Source organism: Fusarium redolens (genome assembly GCF_020744475.1).
Source record: "Fusarium redolens strain MPI-CAGE-AT-0023 chromosome Unknown BKA55scaffold_27, whole genome shotgun sequence".
NCBI classification, from domain to species: domain Eukaryota; kingdom Fungi; phylum Ascomycota; class Sordariomycetes; order Hypocreales; family Nectriaceae; genus Fusarium; species Fusarium redolens.
This window is the reverse complement of record NW_025763690.1, coordinates 400,542-427,772: the sequence shown is the minus strand read 5'-3', so window position 1 is coordinate 427,772 and position 27,231 is coordinate 400,542. Positions and strand designations below refer to the sequence as shown.

The 27,231-nt window shown below is 36.5% G+C and overlaps 8 protein-coding genes across 8 annotated transcripts; 6 read left to right on the top strand and 2 right to left on the bottom strand.

Moving 5' to 3' along the window:
• Nucleotides 1-10,517: 10,517 nt before the first annotated feature.
• BKA55DRAFT_584813 (uncharacterized protein) lies at nucleotides 10,518-13,076 on the bottom strand. Its single transcript, XM_046194387.1, has 9 exons — nucleotides 12,833-13,076; nucleotides 12,208-12,769; nucleotides 12,107-12,151; nucleotides 11,984-12,050; nucleotides 11,676-11,922; nucleotides 11,518-11,620; nucleotides 11,372-11,466; nucleotides 11,069-11,321; nucleotides 10,518-11,013 (listed from the first exon to the last, which is right to left on the bottom strand). Exons 1-9 carry the CDS (start codon nucleotides 12,904-12,906, stop codon nucleotides 10,678-10,680), a joined length of 1,782 nt encoding a protein of 593 aa, XP_046042281.1. The 5' UTR covers nucleotides 12,907-13,076; the 3' UTR covers nucleotides 10,518-10,677.
• Nucleotides 13,077-13,376: 300 nt separating this feature from the next.
• On the top strand, nucleotides 13,377-14,866 carry BKA55DRAFT_717471 (P-loop containing nucleoside triphosphate hydrolase protein; the record flags this gene model as incomplete). The annotated part of the gene is made up of 2 exons (XM_046200926.1): nucleotides 13,377-13,515; nucleotides 13,572-14,866. The coding sequence occupies 2 exons, from the start codon at nucleotides 13,377-13,379 to the stop codon at nucleotides 14,426-14,428; spliced, it is 996 nt and encodes a 331-aa protein (XP_046042280.1). The 3' UTR covers nucleotides 14,429-14,866.
• A 650-nt stretch (nucleotides 14,867-15,516) lies between these two features.
• On the top strand, nucleotides 15,517-16,808 carry BKA55DRAFT_484948 (uncharacterized protein; the record flags this gene model as incomplete). The annotated part of the gene is made up of 2 exons (XM_046186212.1): nucleotides 15,517-16,531; nucleotides 16,582-16,808. Coding segments are annotated over 2 exons (1,242 nt in total), but the record flags the coding sequence as incomplete, so codon positions are not given.
• A 373-nt stretch (nucleotides 16,809-17,181) lies between these two features.
• BKA55DRAFT_584793 (uncharacterized protein) lies at nucleotides 17,182-17,474 on the top strand. Its single transcript, XM_046194386.1, has one exon. The coding sequence runs from the start codon at nucleotides 17,232-17,234 to the stop codon at nucleotides 17,424-17,426; it is 195 nt and encodes a 64-aa protein (XP_046042278.1). The 5' UTR covers nucleotides 17,182-17,231; the 3' UTR covers nucleotides 17,427-17,474.
• Nucleotides 17,475-18,598: 1,124 nt separating this feature from the next.
• BKA55DRAFT_717449 (ClpP/crotonase-like domain-containing protein) lies at nucleotides 18,599-19,784 on the top strand (the record flags this gene model as incomplete). The annotated part of the gene is made up of 3 exons (XM_046200924.1): nucleotides 18,599-18,625; nucleotides 18,692-18,893; nucleotides 18,956-19,784. The coding sequence occupies 3 exons, from the start codon at nucleotides 18,599-18,601 to the stop codon at nucleotides 19,543-19,545; spliced, it is 819 nt and encodes a 272-aa protein (XP_046042277.1). The 3' UTR covers nucleotides 19,546-19,784.
• Nucleotides 19,785-20,330: 546 nt separating this feature from the next.
• BKA55DRAFT_668205 (uncharacterized protein) lies at nucleotides 20,331-23,206 on the top strand (the record flags this gene model as incomplete). Its single annotated transcript, XM_046197884.1, has 9 exons — nucleotides 20,331-20,470; nucleotides 20,536-20,784; nucleotides 20,861-21,032; nucleotides 21,100-21,635; nucleotides 21,790-21,822; nucleotides 22,175-22,222; nucleotides 22,287-22,526; nucleotides 22,567-23,040; nucleotides 23,078-23,206. The coding sequence occupies exons 1-9, from the start codon at nucleotides 20,450-20,452 to the stop codon at nucleotides 23,204-23,206; spliced, it is 1,902 nt and encodes a 633-aa protein (XP_046042276.1). The 5' UTR covers nucleotides 20,331-20,449.
• A 642-nt stretch (nucleotides 23,207-23,848) lies between these two features.
• BKA55DRAFT_697424 (major facilitator superfamily domain-containing protein) lies at nucleotides 23,849-25,430 on the top strand (the record flags this gene model as incomplete). The annotated part of the gene is made up of 4 exons (XM_046200377.1): nucleotides 23,849-24,081; nucleotides 24,147-24,364; nucleotides 24,416-24,640; nucleotides 24,706-25,430. 4 exons carry the CDS (start codon nucleotides 23,849-23,851, stop codon nucleotides 25,428-25,430), a joined length of 1,401 nt encoding a protein of 466 aa, XP_046042275.1.
• A 240-nt stretch (nucleotides 25,431-25,670) lies between these two features.
• Nucleotides 25,671-26,941, bottom strand: BKA55DRAFT_215867 (general substrate transporter). Its single transcript, XM_046185195.1, has 2 exons — nucleotides 25,955-26,941; nucleotides 25,671-25,849 (listed from the first exon to the last, which is right to left on the bottom strand). The coding sequence occupies exon 1, from the start codon at nucleotides 26,790-26,792 to the stop codon at nucleotides 26,016-26,018; it is 777 nt and encodes a 258-aa protein (XP_046042274.1). The 5' UTR covers nucleotides 26,793-26,941; the 3' UTR covers nucleotides 25,671-25,849; nucleotides 25,955-26,015.
• Between the last annotated feature and the right edge of the window lie 290 nt (nucleotides 26,942-27,231).

Below are 27,231 nucleotides of genomic sequence, written 5' to 3'. Positions count from 1 at the left end.
TATAAGTTTAATTATAAGTTATATTAAGTAATATAAAAGAAAAAAGAAAAATATAAAAGTTATTAGTTAATTAATATTATAACCTAATAAGGGGAAGCGCTTACGTTATATATAACCTATTAATAAATTAGCTAATTATACAATAACTTATAAAAAAACCCTATAATACCTATAAGCCTTATAATATAACTTATAATATTAACTTATAACTTATTATAAGCCTAACTTATAATACTATAAGCTACTATATTATATATATATATTTATTTAGTAATAAATAAAACTTAGCTTACTAGCTATTAATAAGACTTCTTTACCTTAATAAGCCTAATCTATATTATTAATTATTAAGAGATATAATACTTTACTATTACTTAATATAATGCCTTATAATTCTATAAATATAAAACCTAATATAAATTAGTTTATCTATTTAAAACTTATTTTATTATATATTAATAGCTCTTATTTAAAATATACTATATTAATAACTAAATAATATTATATTATTAAGATATTTAGTAATACTAGCCTAATATATCCTTATATTAAAGTACTACCTAGCGCTATTAAGATAATAGCTAAAATCTAATAACTTTATAATACTATTTATACTTTATAGGCTTAAGTAAATATATATCTTACTATAGCTATTAATAAAAGCAGTAATAAATAAGACTTAAGTAAAGTACTTAAGCCCCTTAAGCTAAAACCTTTTAGAGGCTAAGCTATAAATATAATCTTATTCTTAACCTAAATAAAGGCTTACTTCTGCCTTTATAAAAATAAGCTAAATACCCTTATAAAGAAACTTCTATATACTATAAGCTTAATTTAGGGAAATATAAAGAATTAATTTAAACCTATTTTAAGAGACTTCTTTAAAAATAAAGAAAAATAATAAGACTAAAATACCTAAAATATCTTTAAAAACTAGGGAAATTTTAAATAAGCCCTTAAAGATAACTTTAAAGTAATTAATAAAGAGTAATAAGTTATAGTAAAATTACTTATACTTAAATAAATTAAGTTATATACTGCCTATTTTGCTAAGTTTTAATAGCTTTTATTTAAGACTAAATAAGATAATAAAGCCTTAATAGAAATTTAATATAAAGGATTAAAGGAAGAAGTTAAAGATAAACTATACCTAGTTAATAAACTTAAAAAAGGTCTAACTATATATATTATTATAATAATTAAGATTAATAAATAATAATATAAATATAAAAGAAAGAAAGCTAATTATAAATAAGGTAATAATTTTAACCTATATTACCCTAACTAATAATATAATAATAATAATTAAGGTAACTTTTAAAACTAAGGCTAATAATAAGGTAATTACTAAAATAATACCTTATATAAAACCTAAGCAAGACCTATAGTACTTAAAGCTATATAATAAGGTAATAAGGAAAAATAAGATATATCTTAATATAAATACTATAACTATAACTAATTTAAATATATAATATAATAATGCCTTAAATTATAAAAACCTTAATAGTAAAATTAAGGTAAATAACCTCTTAGACTAACTTAAGTATTAGTAATAACCTAAAGCAGGTATAATATAATTTTATATTATAAGTTAACTTTTATAAAACTATTACCTAAAACTATAAGAAGAAAGAAAGGAGAACTGCTCTTAAAAGAAAAATAAAAATAATAAAGATTTTATAAAAATAAAATTAATAATAACTATTATTATAAAAAGATAAAGAACTTAAAATAAAAAGAATATTTCTAATAGAAATAAAGAGAGAGATAATAGTAAAAAAAAGATAATAAAAAAGATAATAAATAATAATAACTAAAAGTCTTAAAAATAATATAATAAGAAATAGCAATTACCCTTAATATAGATAAGAAAGCTAAGTTAACTAATAAAATAAATAATATCCTTATTAAAACTATAATAATAAATAAGTTTTAGAAAAAGGAAATAGCCTTTAATAAGAAATAAGAAATAAGAGCTAGAATCTATAATTATTATTATTAATACTCCTAAAATATAAGATATAGAGGAAAAGCAGTATAAGTAATTATATAATACCTCTATAAAGAAGATAAATACCTTAAGTAAAAATAAAAATAACCCTATAAGCTACTATTTAATAAAGCAAGAAATAGAATATAAATATTACTAGAAGATAGGTATATATAAAGAGCTAAAGAATATAAAAATACTAATATAATTAAACTCTTAAATATTAAAGTATATTATATTAATAATACTATAAACCTATTATATAAAAAAGAATAATTTAATAAATAAAATAATATTTAAATATTTTTAATAAATAAATAATATAAGGAAATCTTATAGCTATTTTATAAATACTATTAATATAAAATATATAAATAAGAAAAGCTTAATAATAATTACTTTTTAATAACTATCCTTAATATACTTAATAATAAACCCTACCTAATAAAGGAAATAAAAAGGTATTTAATATATATATAATATAAAAACCTAAAAGTAATAAAACTATAATTTAATATAACTTACTATTAATAAACTTATAAAATAAACTAACTTTATAAAGGGATTTAATAATTATAAAAACTTATTAAAGATATTAAAAAAGAATTTTAAGTAATTACTAAAGGAAAGTATAATTATCTAAGGAAACTAATAAAAGAAACTAAGTTAGATAATAATAATATAACTTAAAAAAGAATTTTTACTTTAGTTAACCTTAAGGAAATATTTAATTAAGTAAAAATAAATAAAATAAAGAAAAAATATTAAAAATAGGAAAGAGAGTATTAAAAATAAATTAATAATAAATAATATAATTACTTAATAAAGGAACTATTAGTTAATAATACTAGTTTGGAAACTATAAAAGAATTAGTATATTAGTAAGAAAATAATAAATTCTACTTATATAATAACCTTATAGATTTCTAATAACTTAATAAGATTATAATTATAAAAGATATAATTAATAATAAATAACCTAGATAAAGAACTATACTAAATAAGCAGGATATAAAACTAAAAGAATATCTCTAGTAATTATTATATAATAGAGAGTTTAAAAATAATTATATTAATAGAGAAGGATACTATAATAGTAATTATAAATAGATTTATTAAGATATATTAGGAAATAAAAAATACTATCTATAATAGAGCTATAGATATATAAAGTATAAGGATAAGAATGACTTAGATTAATAAGTGCTCTAGGAGCTATACAAGATAGTAAGCCTAATAGCCTAGTACTAAAAGTTTAAATTAAGGGGAGATAGCTAAATACTTAAATTAATTATAAAGCTAAATATAACTTTATTAACCTAGATTTAGTTATAAAGCTTAGATTATTATAGAGAAAAAAGCAAGTTTTATACCTAGTTATTAATATAAAAGGATAACCTTTTAATTATAATAATAAAATAGTAAATTAAGAGATTAATTACCTTAAGGTCCTTATTTAGGGGAAAAATTAAGGAATAGACCTAGATATTATTTTCCTATTACTAGATATAGATATTATCCTTAGTATATTATAGCTTAGATAGGTAAACCTATATATTAACTAGCTAACTAGCTAAGTTACTCTTTATAATAACTTAAATAGTAATATTAAAATAATTATAATAAATAATAAGAAATCTTAAACCTTAATTAAAGATAATAGTATAGGTATATATAAAATAAAGAATTTACTAATTCTAAAAGGAATATAATATAAGTATATAAAAGGTAAGAAATAATAAAATTAATAAGCCCTAGGTCTTATTAAATACTAACTATATAACCTAAATAAATAACTAAAATATTAAAAGTAACTTAAAGAAAAAGAATAATAAGACTAACTTAAAAATATTTTAAAGAAATATTATATTTATAAAAAACTATTTAAAGAAAAACTTAAAATAAAGGTATTATAATATAGCTACTAAGACTATAAAACATAGCTTAAAATAAATAACTTACTATATTAGAAAATTTATAATCTTAATAAAAAGGAACTTACTACCTTAAGAAATTACTTAAATATAAAATTAGTAAAAAGAAATATTAAGATATCTAACTTATTAATAAGATTTCTAATAATATTTAGCTTATAGAAAAATAAAAAACTATAACTTATTATAGATTATAAGAGGTTAAATGCCTTTATAATTAAGGATAAGACCTTACTTCTGCTTATTATAGAACTTAAAGACTATTTATAAAGTAAATAGATCTTTATTACTTTAGACCTTAAGGGAGCTTATAATTTAATTTATATTAAAAAAGGAGATAAATAGAAAATAGTATTTAAAACTAAGTTTAGATTCTTTAAGTACTTAGTAATGCTATTTAGACTTATTAATATACTTATAATATTTTAATAAATAATAAATAATATACTTTAATAATACTTAAATATCTTTATAATATATTACTTAAATAATATTTTAATTTTCTTAAATAATAAAAAAGAATATAAAAAATATATTTATAAGGTTTTAAAAGCCTTATAAGATATAAACTTATTAGTTAAATTAGAAAAAAGTTACTTTTATATAAAAGAAATAGACTTCTTAAGATATATTATTATACCTAATAAAATTAAAATAAAATAAAAGAAAATCTTAATAATAGTAAATTAGCCTTTATTAATAATAGTTAAAGAAGTTTAGAGCTTTTTAGGATTTACTAATTATTACTAAAAATTTATTAAAGACTTTAGTAAAATTATAAACCTCCTTATAGAACTTATAAAGAAAGATAAGAAATTTATATAAAAATAAGATATATAAGCAGTATTTAAAGCATTATAATAAGCTATCCTTAGCAAACCTATATTAGTTATATTTAACCTTAATAAGGAAATAAAACTAAAGATTAACTTATTAGATTTTACTTTAAAAGGATAAATTAGATAATAAGATAAAGAAAGAAAGCTTTACTTAATTGTATTTTATTCTTATAAACTATATAAAGTAGAACTAAATTACCTTATTTATAATAAAGAATTCCTAGTAATTATTAACTACTTTAAGGAGTTTAGGTATTATTTTATAAGAAGTATATATTAAATTAAAGTCTATACTAATTATTAAAATATTTTATATTTTATTATAATATAAGAACTTAATTAATAATAACTATATTATATTAAATACCTATATAAGTTTAATTTTATAATTATTTATTATAAAGGATTAAATAATAAATAAGCTAATATAATTAGCTAATAACTAGATTATAATACTAATATAATAAAAGTAAAGAAATAACTTTTAAGAAGAAATAATAAAGAAAAATATTAATTTACCTAATAAGTAAAAACGTTAAGATTTATAAGTAATAATAAGCCTAAGAATTAGAAAGAATAAATAAAGAGAATTTAAAATATTATTATAAGATATAGTATTTAAGATCTTATTAAGAGTGGAGCTAAAATGCCTATTTATAATAATAAATTATAAGTACCTAAACAATTTAAAGAAGAACTAGTATAGGATATATATAGATATCCCTTATATAGCTATTAAGGTATTATAAAAACCTTAAAATATATTTAAATATATTATAATTAAGAAGGAATTTAAAAAATAGTAAAAAAGGTTACTAAATAATATAACTTATATATAAAAACTATAATATAATAATATAAACCTTATAGCCTATTATAACTACTAAAAGTAGTAAAAAGACTATAAAGTTTAATTATAATAGACTATATAACTAAGCTACCCTTATTAAAAGAACCCTTAACTAGAATCTTTTATAATAGTATCTTAATTATAGTAAATTAACTTACTAAATTCTCTTACTATATACCCTATAAGAAAGACATAGATATAAAACAACTTTCCTATATTTTCTATAATAAGATAATTAGAGAATATAAACTACTTTATAAAATCTTAATAAATAAAGGAATAATATTTATAAGTAAATTTTAGTAGGTATTAATATTATATATAGGATTAAATTACTAACTCTTAATAGCATTTAGACTATAAATAGATAGATAAACTAAATAAATAAATTAAGTATTAAAATAATATCTATAATATTATATTAACTATAAATAAAATAATTAGGTAGAAAAGTTATTAAGTACCTAACTTGCCTATAATATAGTATATAATAAAAGTATATAAATAATACCTTTAGAAGTAAATTTTAAATTTACCTTAAATTTATATTATATAGTATAAGAACTAAAAACAGTTAACCTAGCTACTATAATTAAAAGTAAAGATTTAAAGATTTTATATAAAGAATTAAGAAGGAAATTAAAATTTATTAAAAAATAAATAAAAAAAATACTATAATACTAAAAGGATTAAGAGACTAACCTTTTTAAAGGGAGATATAGTTTACTTAGCTATAAAAAATATTATAATAAAATAGCTAAGTTATAAATTAAATTATAAGTATATTAGGCTATATAAGATTAAAAGAAAAATCTTAAATAATAACTATAAACTAGACCTATTACTAAAAGTTAGGCTTTACTTAATCTTTTATGTTTTACTACTTAAATTAGTAGCTAATATAATATAGGTTAAGATTAGTAATAAACTAGAGGAAATTAAAAGACTAGAGATTTATAAAGTAAAGGCAATTAGGAAAATGCATAAGGAGAATAGCAGAAAAGAATATTTAATTAAATAGAAAAACTACTTAAAAAACGAAAATATATAAGAACTGGCTAAATACCTTACTAATGCCTAATAACTCCTAAAGAATTTCTACTAATATTAATAAAGAAAACCTTACCTTAATTAATAATATTAATAGCCCTTAATAATTAAGCCTTAATAATAATAAAAGACTTTATATTATTTAAAACCTTAAGATTATTTATAATCTTAATATTATAATAAAGTATTTTATTACTATATTCTTATAACTATTACTTTTAATAATAAAGATATATTAAATAACTTAAATACTTATTTACTTATTATTATAATTATAATAATTTAGTTTTAACTACCTCTTTTTTATATTCTAAATAATGCTTCTTTATAGTAAAATAATTAGCTATAAAAGAATTAGACTTAATATATAAAAGAAAGATAGAAAAATAAGTAATAAACCTTTAAGAATTAAAATACCCTTACTATTATATTAATAATTATAATAAGTATACTGCATATACTTAAAATAGCCTTCCTTAGCCTAATATTTTAAACCTTAAGGTTTATAATAACTATATAGTATAATAAGAAAACTAGTATTTTTAATTAAAATAGCTTATACTTAATAATTATAAGTAGCTTTAGATTCTAATATAGTATTAGTAACTTATATAGATAATTATAAATCTAAATTAGTATATACTAGGATAATATAAAAAGAAGGGCAGATATATAGGTCTTAAGGATAAGACTAATAAAAAGAAAAAGATTATATTATAACTTAATAAGGGGAAGCGCTTATATTATATATAACTTACTAATAAATTAGCTAATTATATAATAACTTATAAAGAAACCCTATAATACCTATAAGCCTTATAATATAACTTATAATATAAACTTATAACTTACTATAAGCCTAACTTATAATACTATAAGTTACTATATTATATATATATATTTATTTAGTAGTAAATAAAACTTAGCTTACTAGCTATTAATAAGACTTCTTTACCTTAATAAGCCTAATCTGCACTATTAACTATTAAGAGATGTAATACTTCGCTATTGCTTAGTATAACGCCCTATAATTCTGTAAATATAAAACCTAGTATAGACTAGTTTATTTGTTTGGAACCCATCCTGTTATAATTAGGGGAAATTTATAAGGTTTATATAATATAGTTATAAGGATTATAATATAAAATTTATAAGGATTTCTCTTATAGTTATATTTTATAAAAGAAATAGCTAATTTTATACTTATTAATTATAATATATTATTTATTAATAAATATTAAGTTTATAATTTTATAAAATAAAAATTTAAGCTAAAAATATATATATTATATAAATATAATTATTAAAATACTAAATATAAACTTTATTTATTATTTATAATTATAAAGTATAATATTTATTTAAAAGATCTTTTTTTCTTTTACTTTTAACCTTATAAGAGACTATCTAGCTTTTTAGCTTTTTTATTAATAATATAAATAAAGAGACCTCTATAGCAGGCGATTATAACAGAAGTTAATATTAAATAAGGTTTATCTGCCTTAATAATGTAATTACTGCCTTAACTAAGTAATATAAATACAAGCTATAAGTCTCTTAGTAGCTAGATTAACCTTCTTCCTTTAACCTACCTAAAGGATCCTTAGTTAACCTCTATAATATACTACGCCTAATTTATCCATCGCACTTCTAAAGTATATTACCCGACCTAACTGTTAGTTATATTTGCTAATATTAATTATAGCTACTATTATAATGCCTGCTATTTATAATAGCCTACAGCCTAATTAGGGCTATTATATAACTTACTATAATCTTATTAATATAATTAGATTAGCCCTAAAGTAAGCTATAGGAAGAGATTGCTATATATTATATATAATAGCTATAGCTATTAGGAAGAACTTCTTATTAAAGGGAAAGTCTAGCCTAGTTAAGATAATTATTTTTAATTATAGCCTAATTAAATTACTTAATTATATAAATTTAAATTACTTAAGAAATATAATATCTTTAGCTTAAATTAATTAAAGGCTATTTAAATTAAAAAAGCTAAAAAAAGCTAAAAAAAGCCTTAAAATATAACTAACTTTTAATAATAAAAGAAGTAGCTTTTTTTATTACCTTTATAAGCCTAAACTTAGCCTAATATAAAGAATAGCTTATTAATATAATTATACAGGCAGAATAGGTATTTTATATTCTCTAAATTATATATAAATATATAGACTAGGCTAGTTATAGCCTTAGACTTTAAGAATATAAGGATAGAAAGTCTATAAATAGAGTTAAATAAATGCAGGGTAAAGGCAGGGTTTTATAAAGGAATTATATTAAGTTTACTTTATATAAGTTAGTTAGCAAAAGTTAAATTAACCTTAATTAATTAAATATATATAATAAGGTATATAACTAATTAACCTTATATATAAAAATAGATAAAGTAAAATTAGTAAAAAAGCAGTAGTTTAAATAGGGAATTAAAAGATATATAAATTTTAATAAAACTAGTTTTATATTAAGTATTATAAGGAAAATAAAATTATTATACTTTATATATTTATTATAATATTTATAGCAAGCATTTTAGGGTAAGAGGTTTAAGCTTTATTAATAGGGTTAGATAGATGTTTATAATAATAGATATAAAGGGACAGATTCCCCTAAGGACTTTAGTTTTTTATACTTCTTTTTATATACAGTTTTTACTCTTTTTCCTTTATACTTAATACTATTAAACTAATTATTTAATTCTCTATCTTATAAGAAAGACCCTATTTTAATTAAACCTAACTAGTAGTTTATACTTAGCTGATAATTAAAAAGTATTAGAAGATATTATCTTATATAGTCTTTTCTTTATTATTACTCTTTATCTTTAAAGTATATTAAAGTATTTTATTATTATTTAACTAATTAGGGAATTTATAATTAGGAAGATATATATAATATATTATTATAATAAATAGTTTTTCTTTTTAGACCTTAATAATAAAAGAAAGTATTTTTTATTTAAGCAAGCTTTAAGTATCTTAAGAAGTAGTATTTAAACCCTAATTATACCTTAGATATTATTAATATATAGGTAAGTTATTATAGTAATTATTAAGTAATACTTAATAAAACTAATTAAGAAGATATATTTCTAATACTTTTCTAATATAGCTAATTTAATATATATATTTATAATATAAGCTAGTTATTACCTTTATATATTATTAATTATATATTTTATTAATTAAGCCCTTTTAGAAAGGTTTTAACTAGAGCTCTTAGAAATATATTACCTAATTATTAAATATTGAGTAAAAACAGAGCCGAAGTTGTTATAAAAAATATTACCTTTATTTACAAGAAGAATCTACTGGTGTAAACGCTACTGTAGCTTATAAGATCTGCTATAAAAGATTAACAGAACCTGACGGCCAGGACCAAGCATCGAAAAAAATCAGGACTAACAGTGCCGTTTCCAATTACAACAATAACAACTAAACTAAGTATGCTAATAGATTCCTCTACCATGCTCAGTATTAGATTCTTTTTTACATTATATGCAAATTACTAAACTAACCTAGGCAAAAGTCATTCTATAGCTACCTAAATAACAGGCACCGTATTACTAGATATACCTATAAAACCATACTAGAATGCTTTAATATATATAAGCTTTACCTGTTTTAAGAGCTAGTTATTCCTTATAAAGAGGTATTACTAGTTCTAAAGTCCTAGGTAAAATTATCTAGAGATATTAACCCAAGAAGAACTTTTATCTTAATAATAAAAAAAAAAAAAGTTTTATAAAATATAATTTTTACCTAGCACTACTGCGCAATATAAACAACAGCTTTGGATCTGGAGTTTCTGAGCCGTGTTATGCAAGGATAGTAATATTGAAGGAATAGAATGGCTGGGTTGTAATATTTTTCGGCGTTAAATGCTTCACTAGCCCTTACTTGGTAGCGATCCACACTTCAGCCGAGGCTAAGGTATAACGTAAACTCAAGACTATTGAATACATCCTGCATAAACAAATCCGTTCTCCCATTGCTATCAATTCGCATACTCAATACTAAACCCATGTTCACGCTTATTAGATCCGACACGAATCTCCCACTTCGGTTCACCCTGGAATCCCATACTTAGCTCAAGATCATTATGCTTTCTCCATCCCTTTGATGGATCTCCTACAGCTTGCCACTGAGATATAGGCTTATCCCAGTCACACTCAATGTGACACAAGGTCAACACTCCCGAGCCAAATCTCTTTGGTTCTTCCTCCTGAGCACTGTACAGTATATCAAATGAGCATTTTGGGGGAAAGTCTGCGGAGCGGTAGTAGTGGTGATACGAAAACTGAATAGGCGACTTCTTGTCGATCTTCTCACCCTGCAATGCTGTGAATAAGAAAGTTTCGCACAAACGGACTATGGGGTATAAGTACCTTTGAAATATACCATCTCATTCTACTTGTTACCTCGACCCCTTCGGGGTTTTCGGTGATCACATCTTCAGGCTCAAGATACACATCTTTAATGGGAAAGTCCACTAGAATTCCATAGTGGTATCTCGATCGGCGAGAGACAACGTCTGGCAGTATTGCGAGAGCGGCTTTTTGCACTGCGGACTTGACGGGCTGTGATGAAATGTTCTCTTGGAGCAGCCGGAGAACAGCACCTCGGGCGACGGCAGACCATCTGAGTAGCTTTGGTTAACATACGGATCATATCAAATTGAGATGTCTTACCCATCGCTGGGTCTGAGGACCCTGTTGGAAAAGATTTCGGTCAACACATCGTAAACGTATTCAGAGCTACCCAAGCCGCCAACGAGAAGGATTTTCTTAAATCTTCGAGTTAGTTTAGCCTTCACGAATGCTTTTCTTGGTCTAACCTTGGGCAGTCTTCCAGTTGCCTCTTTGACCTCTTTGCTTTGGTCTCCCACAAGTGTCCGAATGCCAGTGAGAGATTTGTTGAAGAAACCTGTCATTTCCTCTCTGTTGACCATATCAGCATGTTATAATGTCGTTGCAGGAGTATACGAAAACATACTTGCTGATAGTCAAGATCTCCTTATTTCTCAGTCGAGCCAAAGTTCCGTAAGCTTTACTTGGGGGATGAAGGTGGTAGTTCTCTTTGGCGTTAGTAATACTGAAACTTCGTTTTGCGCCGAGCTCCCACTCTCTCAGAATAAACTGGTTGTAGTCATAGTCCTTAAGAGAGCTGATTTTCAGTTTAACCTTGCCACGGAGGTAGGACTCGAACGCTTGGTCGATCTGGAAAGCGCCAGCCAGCTTTCCTATGTCTTCCTATTAGAATAGAGAGAACTCAAATGCTTAGAGTGAGTAATGATCACCAACCTGCTCCTGGAACACATTCTTCTAGCATGAAGGGGCGCTCTGATATGACTTTGTAACTGATAACGTCCTGGCCAATATATTAGCTTAAAATGGGCTTGAGAGTGTGCGACAATGAGGCCATACCACTGTACCACCGCCAGCATCGCAAACAACAAACGACTCATTCTTCTGTCATGGCGGTTAGTGAAAAATCAACTGTATTACCAAGACACGGCAGTGGGTACCTGTATTTCAGGGGAGTCGTTTCGCTGGAACAAAGTCGCCAAAGCAGCTGCCTCGGGCTCTTGCACGAGTATTAGAGTTGTCTCTCCAATGTCTCTATACTTCATAATACCGGCAATCTTAGCAGCCTCCCTCATTGCGCTCTGCGCATAAGCAGGCCAGATGGCCGGAATGGTAATGGCAACGCGAAGGGGGAGATTGTCTATGTCCAGCATTGAACGAAGAGTTGCATAGGTGTGATTCCACACGTTCTTCAGGTAATAGCCGACAACCTGCACCGCAGTGGTGTATCGAGATCTGGCTAGAATCTCGCGGGCCTGTTGAAGTTGAGGCGCATTGCGAATCTCTTCCTTCATGATGTCTTCATTTTTGAGCAGCAGAAGCTTGAACCATTTCATAGGCTTCATATCGGGAGTGATTTCATAGCCCCATTTGCCCGAAGGAATGTCATATAGAGTTGGTACTTGAACCTCATTCTGGTTCCGATGATCTTCTGATGCCCAACCTGTGATGGGATTGACTTCCTTGGGGTTCGTAGATCGAGCCCAACAAACGCCCGAGTAGCTGCAGTATAGAGAATTAGAAACCTGAAGACGTAAGAGCTAGGGTAGGTTATGGATCACTCACGTCGTTCCAAAGTCGATACCAATTGCGACAAACCTTTGCGGACCCTCATCACGATTTGCGTGCTGAGAATGCATTGTGCATCAAACGAAGGAAATGCGGCATCACCTGACTACTGAACTTCAAGAAGACAGAGAAAAGGCTCAAATTCTCAGCAACTGAAACGTTGGCTGAGAAAGGAGCGGGAAGAATATCTGAGAACTGGCCGGCGCATTTGCTTTGAACCTGGGGCTGCTCTGTCTGTTCTTCAGATCAGCCCGAGGCAGCCAAGGCATCAGCCCACCTGCGAACGCCTTGTCAAGTAGTTCACTTCTCCACTCACCCACAACTGAGACCAGGCGTTGAGGCACCTGCGCGGGGTGTGATATTGCATCGCCCGTCTGATCCAGGCCAGCCTAACTATGCAGGCTGCTACTTGGGTGGCGGAGCTTGGAGGGGGAGCAATCCTGTTCACAGCCTGATTTCTTCCAGCATTCCATGCGTTCTTTAAATCATCTCATGCTGAGTTTATGAAAAAGATCGTATCTTTCAGAACAACAAGATTAAAATGGCCGACAAAGACTTGATAGACGATGATGGCAGCGATGGCATTATTTTGGTCATGGGAGTTACTGGTGCTGGGAAGAGCTATTTCCTGAACCAACTCAAAAGCCAATCCGTCGTAGAGGGGCATTCGCTGTATTCAGGTACAAAGTACCCCTCTTTCTACTTCCCTTGGCTCCTAAACTAATTCATTTTGCAGAGACACAGAAATGCCAGGCTGTTCAAATCTTCCTCGATGAGGATGAGAAGCGTAGCATAACCGTCGTTGATACACCGGGTTTTGGTGATACGCTTCGCGGTCAGGCAGAGATCGTGGCCGAAATCACAGACTACCTTGCCGCTCAGCACCTGTCCGGAATGCCTCTTCGTGGGATTTTATATCTGCACAAAATCACAGACAACAAAATGACCGACGCTTCTCAAGGTCACCTCCATCTTCTCAGAAAGATTGTTGGAGATGATGCCTTCACGAACGTTATCTTGGTCACAACCATGTGGAACACTCTCCGCAGAGAAGACCGACAACGCGCTCTACAGCGCGAACAAGAACTTATCGACAACTTCTGGAGTCCCATGATAGACAGAGGGTCTTACGTCGCCCAATTCAACGGCACACCGAAATCGGCCTACCCACTTATTTACCAGCTCGCAGATCAACAGGGCGTGGTACTCGACATGCAGAAAGAAATCCTCGATCAGGATCGGTCAATTTTAGAGACCTCCACAGGTGCGACCTTGGCCCAGAAGCTTGAGGATGACCACGAGGCTTACCAGCTCAAGCTATTCAGCCTCCAAGACGAATTGGATCAGAAACAAAGGGAACAACCACCTGATAAAGTGGAGATCAAGAGGCTGAAACATGAGATCAAGTCGACCGAGAGGGTTCTGGAGGCTATAAGCAATTCAGTGGATCGCATGAAGGTTCGGCCTGGTTCGCCGATGCGAGACCGCATGAAGCTGGCTATGAAAGAGCATGGTGCTACTGCTGTTACAGCTCTCGGAATGGTTCTAAACATTGCATTTTTTGCAGTTCGGATGAGTCTGGGAGGAATGTAGGGTTTGTCCGTTGTAACGGTGAGCGGGGCTTTACGCCTCGCAGCCTTATTACGATATTTGTTGTTGTGCATTACACACTTCTGCAGCAGTTTTCAGCCTGTCAGCTTGAAATTATCAATGGAGTTAGGCGTTATCCATCGAGAAGTTGCCAGTGACAATTTGATGCATGCAAATGTGCGAATATTGGGTGGCGGCTGAGTGGCGCGCGCGGGGTAATGTCATCCGAACACCTGATAGAGGAAACCCATGTTTTCAGCTAAGCCTTGGGCGCTTAGCGGCAGCCATAACTGCGTGATCCTCTAGTGGCTTTTTTCTGACAACCTTTCAAAGGGTTTGCGAATGGTACATGATGCATGGCGATCCGCGACGAAATGTACCAATACTGGGCTGTGTTACACTACTCTATCTGCTTTCAGCTTCCTCTCCGTAAAGCGAAACCGCAAGACTCCGCGGAGATGCCATCCTGGTGAGCCACTGAATCAATGTGGGAGGTACATCGCATAGAATCAGGCTGCGAAGTCCCAGTAAGATCAGGCTAAATTAAAGTATGAAAAACAAGGCTCACAGCTTGACTTTCAGCCCCAGACTCATTTTACAGTTCGTTGAAACTGAGCAAACAAGCAGCTCGTATATGCAGGTGTCAGTGCTTCGTGTGACAGCAGAAAACGCCTTACATTCCCCTAGGAGTTGCGAACCAAATCTATCTCAAAGCCTCCCATGGCCAAATAATCTAGACCCCACCATCTCTGGTCATTTTACAGGGTGTAGAGCGTCATTTCACTAGCGTAGGCGACAGGGCAGTCTTGGCTTTCCAGTTCCAATGTGCCCATTATCCCAAGCAACCGTTGAGTCTGGTTCCCTCTCTCAGTACCTAAACCTACCAAGGTTTCCCCTCCCTCAGAATCCAGGGCGACACGCAAATATTCCCATCAAGGTGCATTAACCTATTGACCATGGGACATTCCAATCAAGCTCAGAAAACATTCAATCAATATCCACCAACGACAAAGAAAGGCCGACCTACTGAGCGTCCTCACAGTCCAGGCTCAGAAAAGCCTCACAGGAGCAGCTCCAGGAGTTCAAGACATTCAACTCGCTCAGCCCGTCACCACAACCGCTACGAGGATATGCGGGAACCAGACAAAAGGGTCAACGATCAGTGGAAAAGAGAAAGCCCCAAAGCCCTCATTCAGCGTGCCATAAACAAGGGCAAATCAGCCTTCAAACAGCAGGCCACCATGGACGTCGTTGAAAAAGACCCTCAAAGCTTCGACAGAGACTCCACTGATTCCATGCAGAACTCAATGGAGCTAGTCCGCTCCAACGGATCTCGAAGGCCCATGAGCCCAATTGGTCAACCAAGCCAACCTGTCACAAAAAACACCATCAATGCACATCCATTCCCTGTTGAACATTATGATCGAGACCAACAGATCATGTATCATATTCATCCCACCGTTCCCAGCCCTTCATTAAAGCTACCAATTGAGGATTCCAACATCAACAAGGGCTATGAACCACAAAGTCCTCAGTTGGAAGAGTCAGAAGAACTAGCACCTGCTCCCCCACCTCATCAAACCCAACCTGTGATACCGCCCAGAGTCGAAAGCAGCTCTGATGCACAGGACAATCTCAAGATCGTTCTCAATCAGCAACAAATCATCGTAGACGATCTGAATTCCCAAAGAGAGGCTCTTTCTCAGCAAGTTCAGGACCTAAAGCAAGAGATTGCTTACTGGAAGAACCGTACCAGCGAGGCCGCTAGTAAGAATGTCAATGTTCTGGCCGGCACACCTCTCAGCCGACCAGAGAGCGAGCTTGTCAAAGAGTGGAAAAACCTGGCATATGAAGTCAAGAACTTCGTGACCAGCCACTTTGACAGAGTCAGCACCAATAAGCTTGACGTCTGGGCAAAGGAAAATGGACAGTGGCTTCAAGGAATAACACCCAGCTATCAACAAGTTATCAAGGATAAAAGGTCAGGCCCTGCTATTATCGAGGCTGCTATCTGGTATACCTTCTGCAGCCTTGTATTTGGGGGCGTTAAGGGCAATCCTCAAATACGATGGGCCGGCCATTATCAGAAGACTCTAAGAAGACTCAGTGAGATCTATAATTCTGTGTGACCGAAGCTAGAGTTAACACGTCTATAGTTAATGAACTCGTCCAAGGTCACACGCAGCAGAATGCGGAACAGTTTGTTCCTCTATTTCATCAGTGGGGTGCTCTGACAGCCAACCTGATAGCCACCATCCAACCTGATGAGCACCATGATCACCAGGTTCATCGTGTGGTCCAAGAGTTCGAAGAGTACTTCTCCTCCTGTCGTTCCAGAGTATTCGGGTCCGACGCTGCATATCGACGGGACTTGCGAGTGCTGATTGAAAAAGCTGTCAAGATAGACTTTAGTCTCTCTGGTCAAACAAGTCAATATCTCATTTACGCACCGCCCTCCGGTCGATGCAACGTAGCGTTTGACGAGACCAGGATGCAACTAGCACCGCGAAGTCCATCATCGTCTAGGAATGTGGAATTCATGCTTCGGCCTTGTCTTTTTCGAGAATGTAGACAAGATGAAAGTTATAATGGATGGGTGATTATTGACAAATGCACTGTTTGGATGTCATAATTTTGTATCGTGATGGAATACTTTGCAGAAGTATAAGAAAGAGACTGAACATTGGATAATAGTTTTAGGTGGAAGTTCGGGTACATGGATAGCGTTTGTTGCCTGATTATATAGATATATGCTTATTCTCATAAAAATCCCAAGGCGCTGCCGTGCTGGAACCTGCCTACTCTGATGGTCTATGCTGCTGGACCCTTCATTGGCGTCTCCAAGAAGTGGTCGTCTGCCAACCTCAGCACCCCCTTCAAGGTTGATAACACGAGGAGTATTCGGGAGCTTGGGCTCAAGTATCGCCCAATTGAGGAAAGCTTCCAGGCGTATTATGAGTCCTGGGAACAGGAGCAGGAGCAGAAGCAGGCGAAAGTTTGATTGGCATGTGAATGATACGACGCTGTCTGTTCTGTCCCAAGTATGTCGTTTTATTCTAGTAATATCTATTTAGCTATAGTGCTTGTAATTTCCTTCTGGATCATGCGTTCTCAGTGCGTAGTTGTAATTATATTAAATTGCTATGCAGCTAAAGAGCGCATCTAGCAATACTATCTGGAATGTTTTGCGTAGTGTGTTTGCTTTTATCCTGTTGTGCACTTCCAACTAAATAAGAAATGTAAAAGTCGCTCATCCAGCCATATCTATCCAGGTTCTGAGTGTTCTCATGATCCATAAATGTCTGACCGTATGTCTTGAGAATGTAATGCCTGGGCCGATACTGCGTGTTGGGCTGTAAGGTGTATTGCATTGAAGTGCTTCTGAGGCATGGCATTTACGGCCAATCTAGCGTTCCAACCATGAGAAATGAAGCCAAATGTATGCCTTGATGACTAAATCTGTGTTTCTATGTCCTTCCCCGTATTGCAACCTCCGATGGACCGACATGCATTGGGCATTCACGAGACCTTTAGCAAAGACGGCAGCAAATGAAGTAGCAAATCCGTAGTCCACTAATTAGAAGCATGATTAAGTTTTCTAGTTCGGCTAGAGCCGATCAGGGTAGGCTTAAGTTAGTGGCGTGACGATCAGACTTGCACGTCGGCATTCGAATTGTCCCGATGACTGATAGTGGAGCTTCTAGCTGAGCCTCCCTTTCACTCAGGTAAGGTATGTGCAAGCACCAAGCCTTTCGGCTACAATACATCCGCCTTTTACTAAGCTTTTTTACAACATCACGGACCGCCCGATTTTAACTTCTCCAGGTTGTCTACACAAGATGAGGGTCTTAACTCCAGCTTGTCGAAGTTTATTCTAATGATACCACGTCGAGATTCATGGCATACCTATGCTTAAACGGCCCTTGTTTCGGCTGTTGTTCCTCATTCGCTTTGAAGCACAACTCACGAAGATTAGGCAGATGAACGGACGTGGCATCTCAGTAAGTGCCAGAAGACGAGATGACAAGGTGTTCGATTCTAAAACGGATATATAAGAGAGAAAGGTCTTGTCTGCTCTAATGCCGTATCCTCATCCACTCTACGATTCTCACAATCACAGTCACATCTCAACACGATTCCTACCAATTTCACTTCACTTTCATTGGTTTCATCATGGTTCCTACTTGGCTGAAGAATTTCGTCCTTTCTGGAGCCCTGCTACAGAGTGCCTTTGCTCTCGATCTCCCCAAGTAACGCGGCTTGAAGACATCTCAGAATGGTAACGTTCTCGAGGTAACTTTTCACAACCCAGACTCGGCTATAAACCTCTGGGGTGTCGACTTCCAGGATGGAATAACTGATCTCGTTCGAAGACTTGGTAATGATAACGAGACCAAGGTCGTCGTCTTCAAGAGCGATGTTCCCAAGTTCTTCTGTGCCCACTTGGACCTTCTGATGCCTGGAGTTGGTAAGTACTAAGCTTTCATTCGTCCACTTGTGACAGGACTCTTTGCTAATGTTGAGCCACAGCAACCGTTGGGCCAAAGTTTGCCAGGCTCATGTATGAAATCTCCGATCTGCCCCAGGTGACCATCGGCGCCGTTGAAGGACGCGCTCGTGGCGGCGGTAACGAGTTTTTGTTGGCCCTCGACATGCGTTTCGCCTCTGAACCCGAGTCATTCTTTGGTCAGATCGAGGTCGGCACCGGTCTCATCCCTGGCGGCGGCGGTAGCCAGCACCTCCCTCGTCTTATCGGCCGAGGTCTCGCGCTCGAGTATCTTCTCAGCGGAAACGATATCAACGCCAAGTATGCAGAGCGAATCGGATGGATTAATAAGGCTTTTTGCTCGTCTGAGGAGATGTACGAGTATATTGACGGTCTTACCTCGCGCTTGCGTCTGTTTCCTCTACTGGCCATGGCTGCCATTAAGAAGGCGGTCAACGCTCGGTCTAGTCCTACTTTGCAGGATCTGCTGCGCGACGCTGCGTCCTTTACCTCTCGTTTGACGGATCCAGCTATGCCAGGTTTGATCAGAAGGGCCTTGGCTGTCACCAACAATCTCACTCTTGGCGATGCTGAGCTCAACCTTGGCCGAGATCTTCCCGTTGTGTATGAGTAGAGTCACGTCATCATAACAAACGAACAGCGCAATACCTCACCCTAGAGATTGCTTCGCTCCACTGTTTGGCAGGAAGTCTCGTGACATAGGATTGTATTGTCGTTTGTTCTCAGGTTGGCACCACATTAGATTTCGGAATATGGAGCTAGAGAGGAAAGTAGGCACTTTTAGTGATTAACGCCGATGTCATCCAAATCAAAGATCACATATATTTTTTTATTTTTGTACTCTTATCTTGGTATATAGCTTTTTATTCATGATATGGAAACATAGCTGCGTTTATTCATCTGCGTTTGCAATGTACACTTTTAATTTCACATTCCCTCCATCTCCCAACGTCTTACAGGAACATCTTATCATCTTTGTTGGCAGCCTAAGATTTAACCTTGGTGCCAGCATGTTCATCTATAGATTAGATAGTCCCCACAAACGCGCGCGATACTGTGCCACTAGAAGTGCTACTAGAAGACACTAGCCTTACCTACACAACGTTTTTACCTGCTTGACCCTGGCTATAGTTAAATCGCCAATGCATGGAACCTCCAGAGTGTAGAGGCACTGTCATATGGCAGTGGCAGACATGACCAATCATACGAAGCTCATGGTGCCTAGAGTGCTCAAGTCCGCGAATTTAGGGAGCTCGGGGTGATTATGCAATGTCGGCAACAGAATGGCCCGAGGGCCCCACGGCTTGTTACTGATGGCACCGGTGGATTACACCACTTTTACTGACAAGAGACTTTCCTACTCGTACCATGCAGCCATAATAAAAGAGTCTTTGTCCAACTCATCGAGTATTCGTATCTTAGCATTGTGCCACGTTACAGGCAAACGACATAACAATTACCATCGCAACGTACCATCCTGACTTCAGTCTTCGAACATCGTCTACGACTTTGGCGCTATGTCTCCGCAGCTGCTTGTTGTAAGTGCTTCATGGTTTCAGCATACTCGTCTCCCAAATGTTGACTGGTTATTTGTCTGCGATAGATCACCGGTGTCTCAGGGCATGTGGGCTTCCGTGTGCTTGTTGAAGCTATCAGCAGAGGGTACAATGCACGAGCGGTGATCCGCAATGCATCACAGACCGATCAAATCAAGGCCACCGATTCAGTGAAGCCGTACTTGACCCAGGTTGAGTTCGCAGTAGTCCCAGACCTGCTCGTTCCAGGTGCCTTCAATGGCGTACTTGACGGCGCGGACGGTGTAGTCCACGCTGCCTCTCCACTTCCTTCAGCAGTGAGTTCTTTTCCCTTCCTTACTGGTAACAAGATTTGCCCGCTACAATCGCTAATCAGAATACTCCCCATCATAGAGCCAGGAATTTAAGCGCGTCCTGATTGAACCAGCCGTTAACGCAACCTTGGGCATTCTCAAGGCGGCAAAGAAGGTCTCGAAAATCAAGAGAGTTGTTATTACCTCTTCGATCGCTTCTCTTATAACCTGGGACTACCTTGTATCATCTGATATCACGAGAGTGTTCACTGGTATGTGGGAGAGATAAATTCCTAAATATGCGCATCATAGCTTGCTAACACGATTTGATTCTTATAGTGCGAGACACTTACACCCCAACCAACCTTAACAGTCCCTTCGCAAACGCCATGGACGCTTACGGTGTCTCAAAGGCAGCAGCCCTTGCCACCACGGAGCGCTTTATGCAGGAAGAGAAGCCGCACTTTGAAGTTGTCAGCATTCTACCCAGCATGGTGATCGGAAAAAACGAGCTGAACCGCACGACCGAGGATATCGGTAAAGGCAGCAACGGCACCACCCTTGGCGTTCTGCTAAACAACAGGAGCGAAACCCCAAGTCTCGGTGTGTCCGTCCACGTAAACGACGTGGCAAGAGCACATATCGACGCGCTGGACCCTGCGATCCAGGGCAATCGCAACTACCTCTGCTCTTCGGGCGGAGTCGAGGGCACCACCTGGGAGAACGCCAAGGATATCGTCAGACGGAACTTCCCCAAGGCCGTGGCTGACGGCATTTCCCCCCTTGAGGGGAGCCAGCCTTCGCGGCCTATTCGCCTAGACTCGTCTGATACGGAAGAAGTCTTTGGGTGGAAGTTTGCAAGCTTTGAGGAGCAGGTGAAGAGCGTTGCGGAGCATTATCTGGAACTTTTGGTGGCGAAGTAGGGTACGCCCATCGGCCAGGACGATCAACAGTGAAGAAGAGGCCAAGTCTCCTTGCTATATCCCGGGTAACTTAGATATCAATATTTTGATAATACAATGATAACAGGATATGCTGACAACAACGTGTTCTTTGGTGAAGGTCTATTAAAATTCGGTCTGTGGCATTCCCCCTCTCCCTTGTCGACTGACTACATATCGATATGATTGCCAAGCATGCTAACTGCCGTTTCGCTTGAGCGCCCTCGATTGGATTTGTCAGATCGCATCGGACTTATCGGATCCACTCCGTGGCGAATTCTAGACCTGACCGCATCCAGTCTAGTTCAAGTTTAAACCAAAACTTTACGAATCTGTCCAATTTCTAAGCATTCAACTCAACTCAACCTCACATTGAGCTATAATGTCATCACCTTGTCTGAACTCTACTGTGCTTCGTTCGCCAAGTCCGAGATTGACTTAGTTACTGATCTTAGTCACATAAGATAATGCAGGAACCCCATATGCAAGAGGACACGCTGGTCAACGATGATCAACTTGCGGTATGTCTAGCACCTCGTGGTATTGTCACACCGGAAAGCCCCTAGGCTAACATGGCTACTGCAGAATCGGCGAGCGCGTGGAAGACGGGCTCCGCAGGAGTTCCGCCAGAGACAGATTGACACCATCAACGAGCTCCAGGCCAGCAAAGAGTCCATGCAGGCCGCCATCGCCTCAATAGCGCGCGCTGCGGCTCAGCAGGACAGCGCTGGAATGTCTGCAGCAGTGCGCGACGCGTGTCGACTCGCTGGGGTCGAAATACCCCAAGAGCCAGGCTTGTCCCGTGTAGACTCCCCGAGTTATGCTGTCCGTGATGAGCCCCCGGCGCAGGAAACTAGGCGTTGAGAAATCTCATCATCAATCGGGAAGAATGTCGCCAACACTCGGCTATGGCCTCTGGTTCGGCCCCGAGACTTCCATCCCAATCGAGTATCCGCCCATGGACATTGTTCCATATCTCCAAGACGGCTCTTCGCTCGCCATCACTGTGTTCTGGACCAGCCTCTCCTGGGGCTTCCAAATACTCGGCGCCGCGCTCGGAGGCAACGTTGAGGCGGTGGCTACAGCCCAAAACATATTCAGTGCTATTATCTCCACCAGTCCTGGCCGAGATGTCTTGAACGGCATCCACGCCCGCCTGATATATCGCAAGACGGGGACGATTGATCGAGACCATCCCGGCAACAAGCCAGAGCAGGCCCCAGGGATGTTGGTAGCCATGGCCAGGTTATGCGAAAACAACGGCACCCCATTAGAGACTTTCCTAACGCCCATTGCGATGGAGGATCTGCTGAGGAACAGGCTAGGTCCTGCTTACGATGTGATTGATCGGGCCGTGCGCGGGTATGGATCGCTAGAGGAAAGGGCTGGTTCAGATGATGACTAGAAGTAGTATATGTCTCGGGGACGGGCCACGGTGGCCAACTGAGAAGGCGGAGGACGTGGTTACGTATTGGGCTCATAGCGCCGGTGTACATGTATGTTGATAAGTAATAGTAGATTTAAATAGGGTCAGTATTTATTAATTAAAATAGTATTAATATTTATAATCTATCATTCAACGAAAGGCTTATGTCCAATACCAGGTTTGGGTTAAATCCCAGACTTTAATAAAGAGTTAGAGTTAAAGTCAAGATTTTGTTCTTTAACAGTATTACTCTCTTGATATTAACATGCCTCCGTTATCAGCACCATAAGCACCAAGTTAGCTTCAATCTCAAGGAGCCAATAAGTAGGAACTTCTTCAATAAGAAATCATTAGATGTTTGGAGCTGCGGAGCTAGTGTCTACCCCTCGTTCTTGGCAAGGAAAGCTGTCAGCTGAGTAATTATCCGTCGGGTAGATTATTTCCCAAAACTAAGGACCCTGAAGGAAATAACCCAATTGGACAAGTCGACTACCAGTATTGAGGGGGATTTAGTCTAACCCCAGATGCAGTTCGCCGTCCAAGCTTCTCTGTTCCCCATGGGGTAGCCTAGCTCAAGATCTACATATCAAGTGGATATAAATAATTCAAGCTCCTCCGTACTGCAGTTCTTCCCAGTATCAACACAGCCGGCCTTTTGGTTCTGTATCTTATTGCCTTCCCAAGACACCTTCCAATTTGAACTACAACCCCAACTCTCAATATGGGTGTTCGAACGTTTTTCAAGAAGAGGTCACTCAAAGTATCTGACGACAGTGTGACTAAAGCCGCGGACCTTAGCTTACGCGAGTCTATCTGGCCCATTGCACTTGTTACGGTCTTGTTCTTCCTCTGGGGCTTTAGCTATGGCCTCTTGGACACTCTGAACAAGCATTTTCAGGTGACTTTGCATATCGATAGAGCCAGGTCTGCTGGACTGCAAGCTGCCTACTTTGGGTTCGTCTCATCATCATCCATGGCTGCCCTATGCCTTTTTGTATCTAACCGTCATGCTCCGATAGTGCCTACCCGCTTGCTTCTCTTGGCCATGCCGCGTGGATTTTACGACACTATTCTTACAAGGCCGTTTTCATCTGGGGACTAAGTCTCTATGCTATTGGCGCCCTGATTGCCATTCCCTGTATTAAAGCAAAATCTTTTGGAGGTTTTTGTGCAGCGATTTTCATTATTGGTAATGGTTTAGGGTCTCTTGAGACTGCCGCCAACCCGTTCATCACTGGTAGGCCTCTCCGGTGACTCTCATGCATCCCTGTCATCTGACTCGAAGTAGTCTGCGGCCCTCCCAAGTATGCGGAAATGCGGATCAACATGTCGCAAGCTTTCAACGGCATCGGCTCAGTCGTTGCACCCGTTCTAGGCTCTTATGTCTTCTTCAACTTTGACGACCAGAAGGCATTGGCAAACGTGCAGTGGGTGTATCTGTCTATCGCGGTATTCGTCTTACTTCTCGCCACCTTGTTCCTCTTCTCGAACATCCCTGAGATTACTGATGCTGGTACGTATCAACAAACCCAGAGATCCGCGAGTGTTTCTATTCTGACACAGTCATCTCAAATACAGATATGGCCCAACAAGCCGAGTCCTCCAACTCGGATACTCACGAGAAGCCATTGAGCAAGCAATACCGACTCTTTCATGCCTCCTTCGCACAGTTCTGCTACTGCGGAGCTCAAGTGGCTATTGCAAGTATGTTCATCAACTATGCAACCGAAACAAGAAAGAACACTAGCGATTCCACCGGCTCCAAACTCTTTGCCGGTGCACAGGCTGCATTTGCTGTTGGTCGCTTCTTTGGCGTCTTCCTTATGAAGTATTTCAAGCCTCGTCATATCTTCCTTGCCTTCTTGAGTATGTGTGTGATTTTCATCTGCCCAGCGATTACAGAGAGAGGAAATACAGGCATTGCCATGCTCTATGTGGTACTGTTCTTTGAGTCCATCTGCTTCCCAACCATTGTGGCTCTTGGCATGAGAGGCCTTGGCCGACACACAAAACGTGGCAGCGGGTTTATCATCGGAGGAGTCATTGGTGGTGCTTGCGTTCCCCCACTCACGGGCGTTGCAGCAGACAGACACGGCACAGGAATGGCGATGGTCGTTCCTCTAGCATTCTTTGTGGCTGCTTGGAGTTTTCCGTTCTGCGTCAATGTTCTCCCTAGCTACAAGAAGGGTATTGACGCCTTTGAGAACACTGAGAACGAACCATCCAGTGTTGCCGAGTGGGGAGAGAAGGGCAGCCCGGAAGAGCAACGCTGTGAGACAGTGGTTGGGGAGATCAAATCCTGATGGACTTCAGAATCTGAGGGTACAGACGTGGTGTCTGAGGTGAAGTGAGCTTATTCGATTCTTTGTGGTCCTGAGATTGCCTCCTGGTATCAATTAGACAACTTCAAGATTCGCTTTGGAGTCTTTCAATAAGCTCAAGTGGCTGTCTTTTGGTTGAGACTCTGTTTGTGTTCACCACACGGTAACCCGAAGGATCTAGTGAAGGTGCTTGTACATGTAGGTATACTGTTTTTTAGTCGTTCAACTTGCTTCTTGACCTTGAGCAAGGCTTCATGAGAGACCCAACTAATGACGGTACCAAATAACGGCCGTAATAACCGGATACTTTGAAGAGTTAGCTTATTGATATTATTATATGCAAGGTTATCGTAAAGGCTCTGCAGCTAATTATCTAGAGCTCGCTTAATATGCCTCTAACACTTAAAGAGATTAGCTTAGTTATAATATACGTATCTCTTAAGAAGATTATATATCCCTTCTACAGGTAATATTATTATCTAACTAAAGTAAAAGTTATTCCTTACCTAAGCCCCGTAAGATTCCGAGTTTAACCACAAAACTAGTGCCTTTAACAGTTTATAAAAGTTAAGTACCCTCAACCATAGTAGCTCTCAGGTTATGCTCATTCTTGTCATCCAAGCGCTCGTCCATATGTATGCCCACAAAGATGTCGCAGAATACCTCACTTATTTCCTCAAGGGACTTTCCCTTAGTTTCAGGTAAAAAGAAAAAGATCAGGGCGAACGTGAGTAGGTTCATAGCAATGGAGAAGAAGTAGTAGCGCCATCCGACATTAGCGAGAGCTGTTGGAGAGGCTTGTGCGAGGACGACCTGAATGACAAACGACCAGAATGTAGAAATGGCTCCTCCGGTAACGCGAATCTGAGTAGGAAAGATCTCAGCGGTGTATACTGGGCAACCGGAATTCCAAGATAATGAAAAAAGAATGCCGAAAAGAATGAGGAAGAAAATACCGACACCGTTCGCCACTTGGTTGTCGCTACCGCCGTATACCGCAACTAGTGCTAGGACGATGGCGATATCTACCGTCATAGCGAGGGACCCGGCCATAAACAAAGTGCGACGTTGTACACGATCGATGATCCACAACAAACAGAAGATATTGGCCAAAGGACCTGTGAGGTCCCAAACTCCAGCAAGTAGAAGGACGATATGGCCCTTGATACCCAAAGACTTATACATGATGGTCTGGTAGTAGTTGATAGCAGAGATGCCACAGATTTGCTGCCCGATCTGGACTCCGCAGCCCAGAAGAAGGCGTTTGCGATACGAAGGTTTGGATACCATGACCTTCAAGGTAGCTTCCTCGTTTTCGCGTTCCCATTGGATCTGGTCGCGCATTTGATGAAGCTCTCTCTCAACTCCGGCATCATGATGGGTCCGAAGCCGCTTGAGAACTGACTCGGCTTCTTCCAACTTTCCGCGTTCAATCAGATATCGTGGAGATTCTGGAATAGTGAAAGATAAGCCCAGTAGCAATATGGCCAAAAAATACTTAAAGGCCGACAGGGAAACGATACTATTGGACAACATAGTCAGCACCCAAATGCTCTCAGTTTAGAGGAAGTGCGAAAATGACTCCTTACAGCAAATTGCCCGGTGGTGTACGAAACTCCAAATCCAATCCAGTTCGAGGTCATGTATCCGAGTCCAACAAACTGAGAATGCAGGCCTGTGAAAAGACCACGCCGACTGTAAGGAGCAATCTCAGAAAGGAACATGGGGGTGGCAAAATAGATCAGACCAGTAGCGAGTCCGTCGATGAGACGACCGAATATAA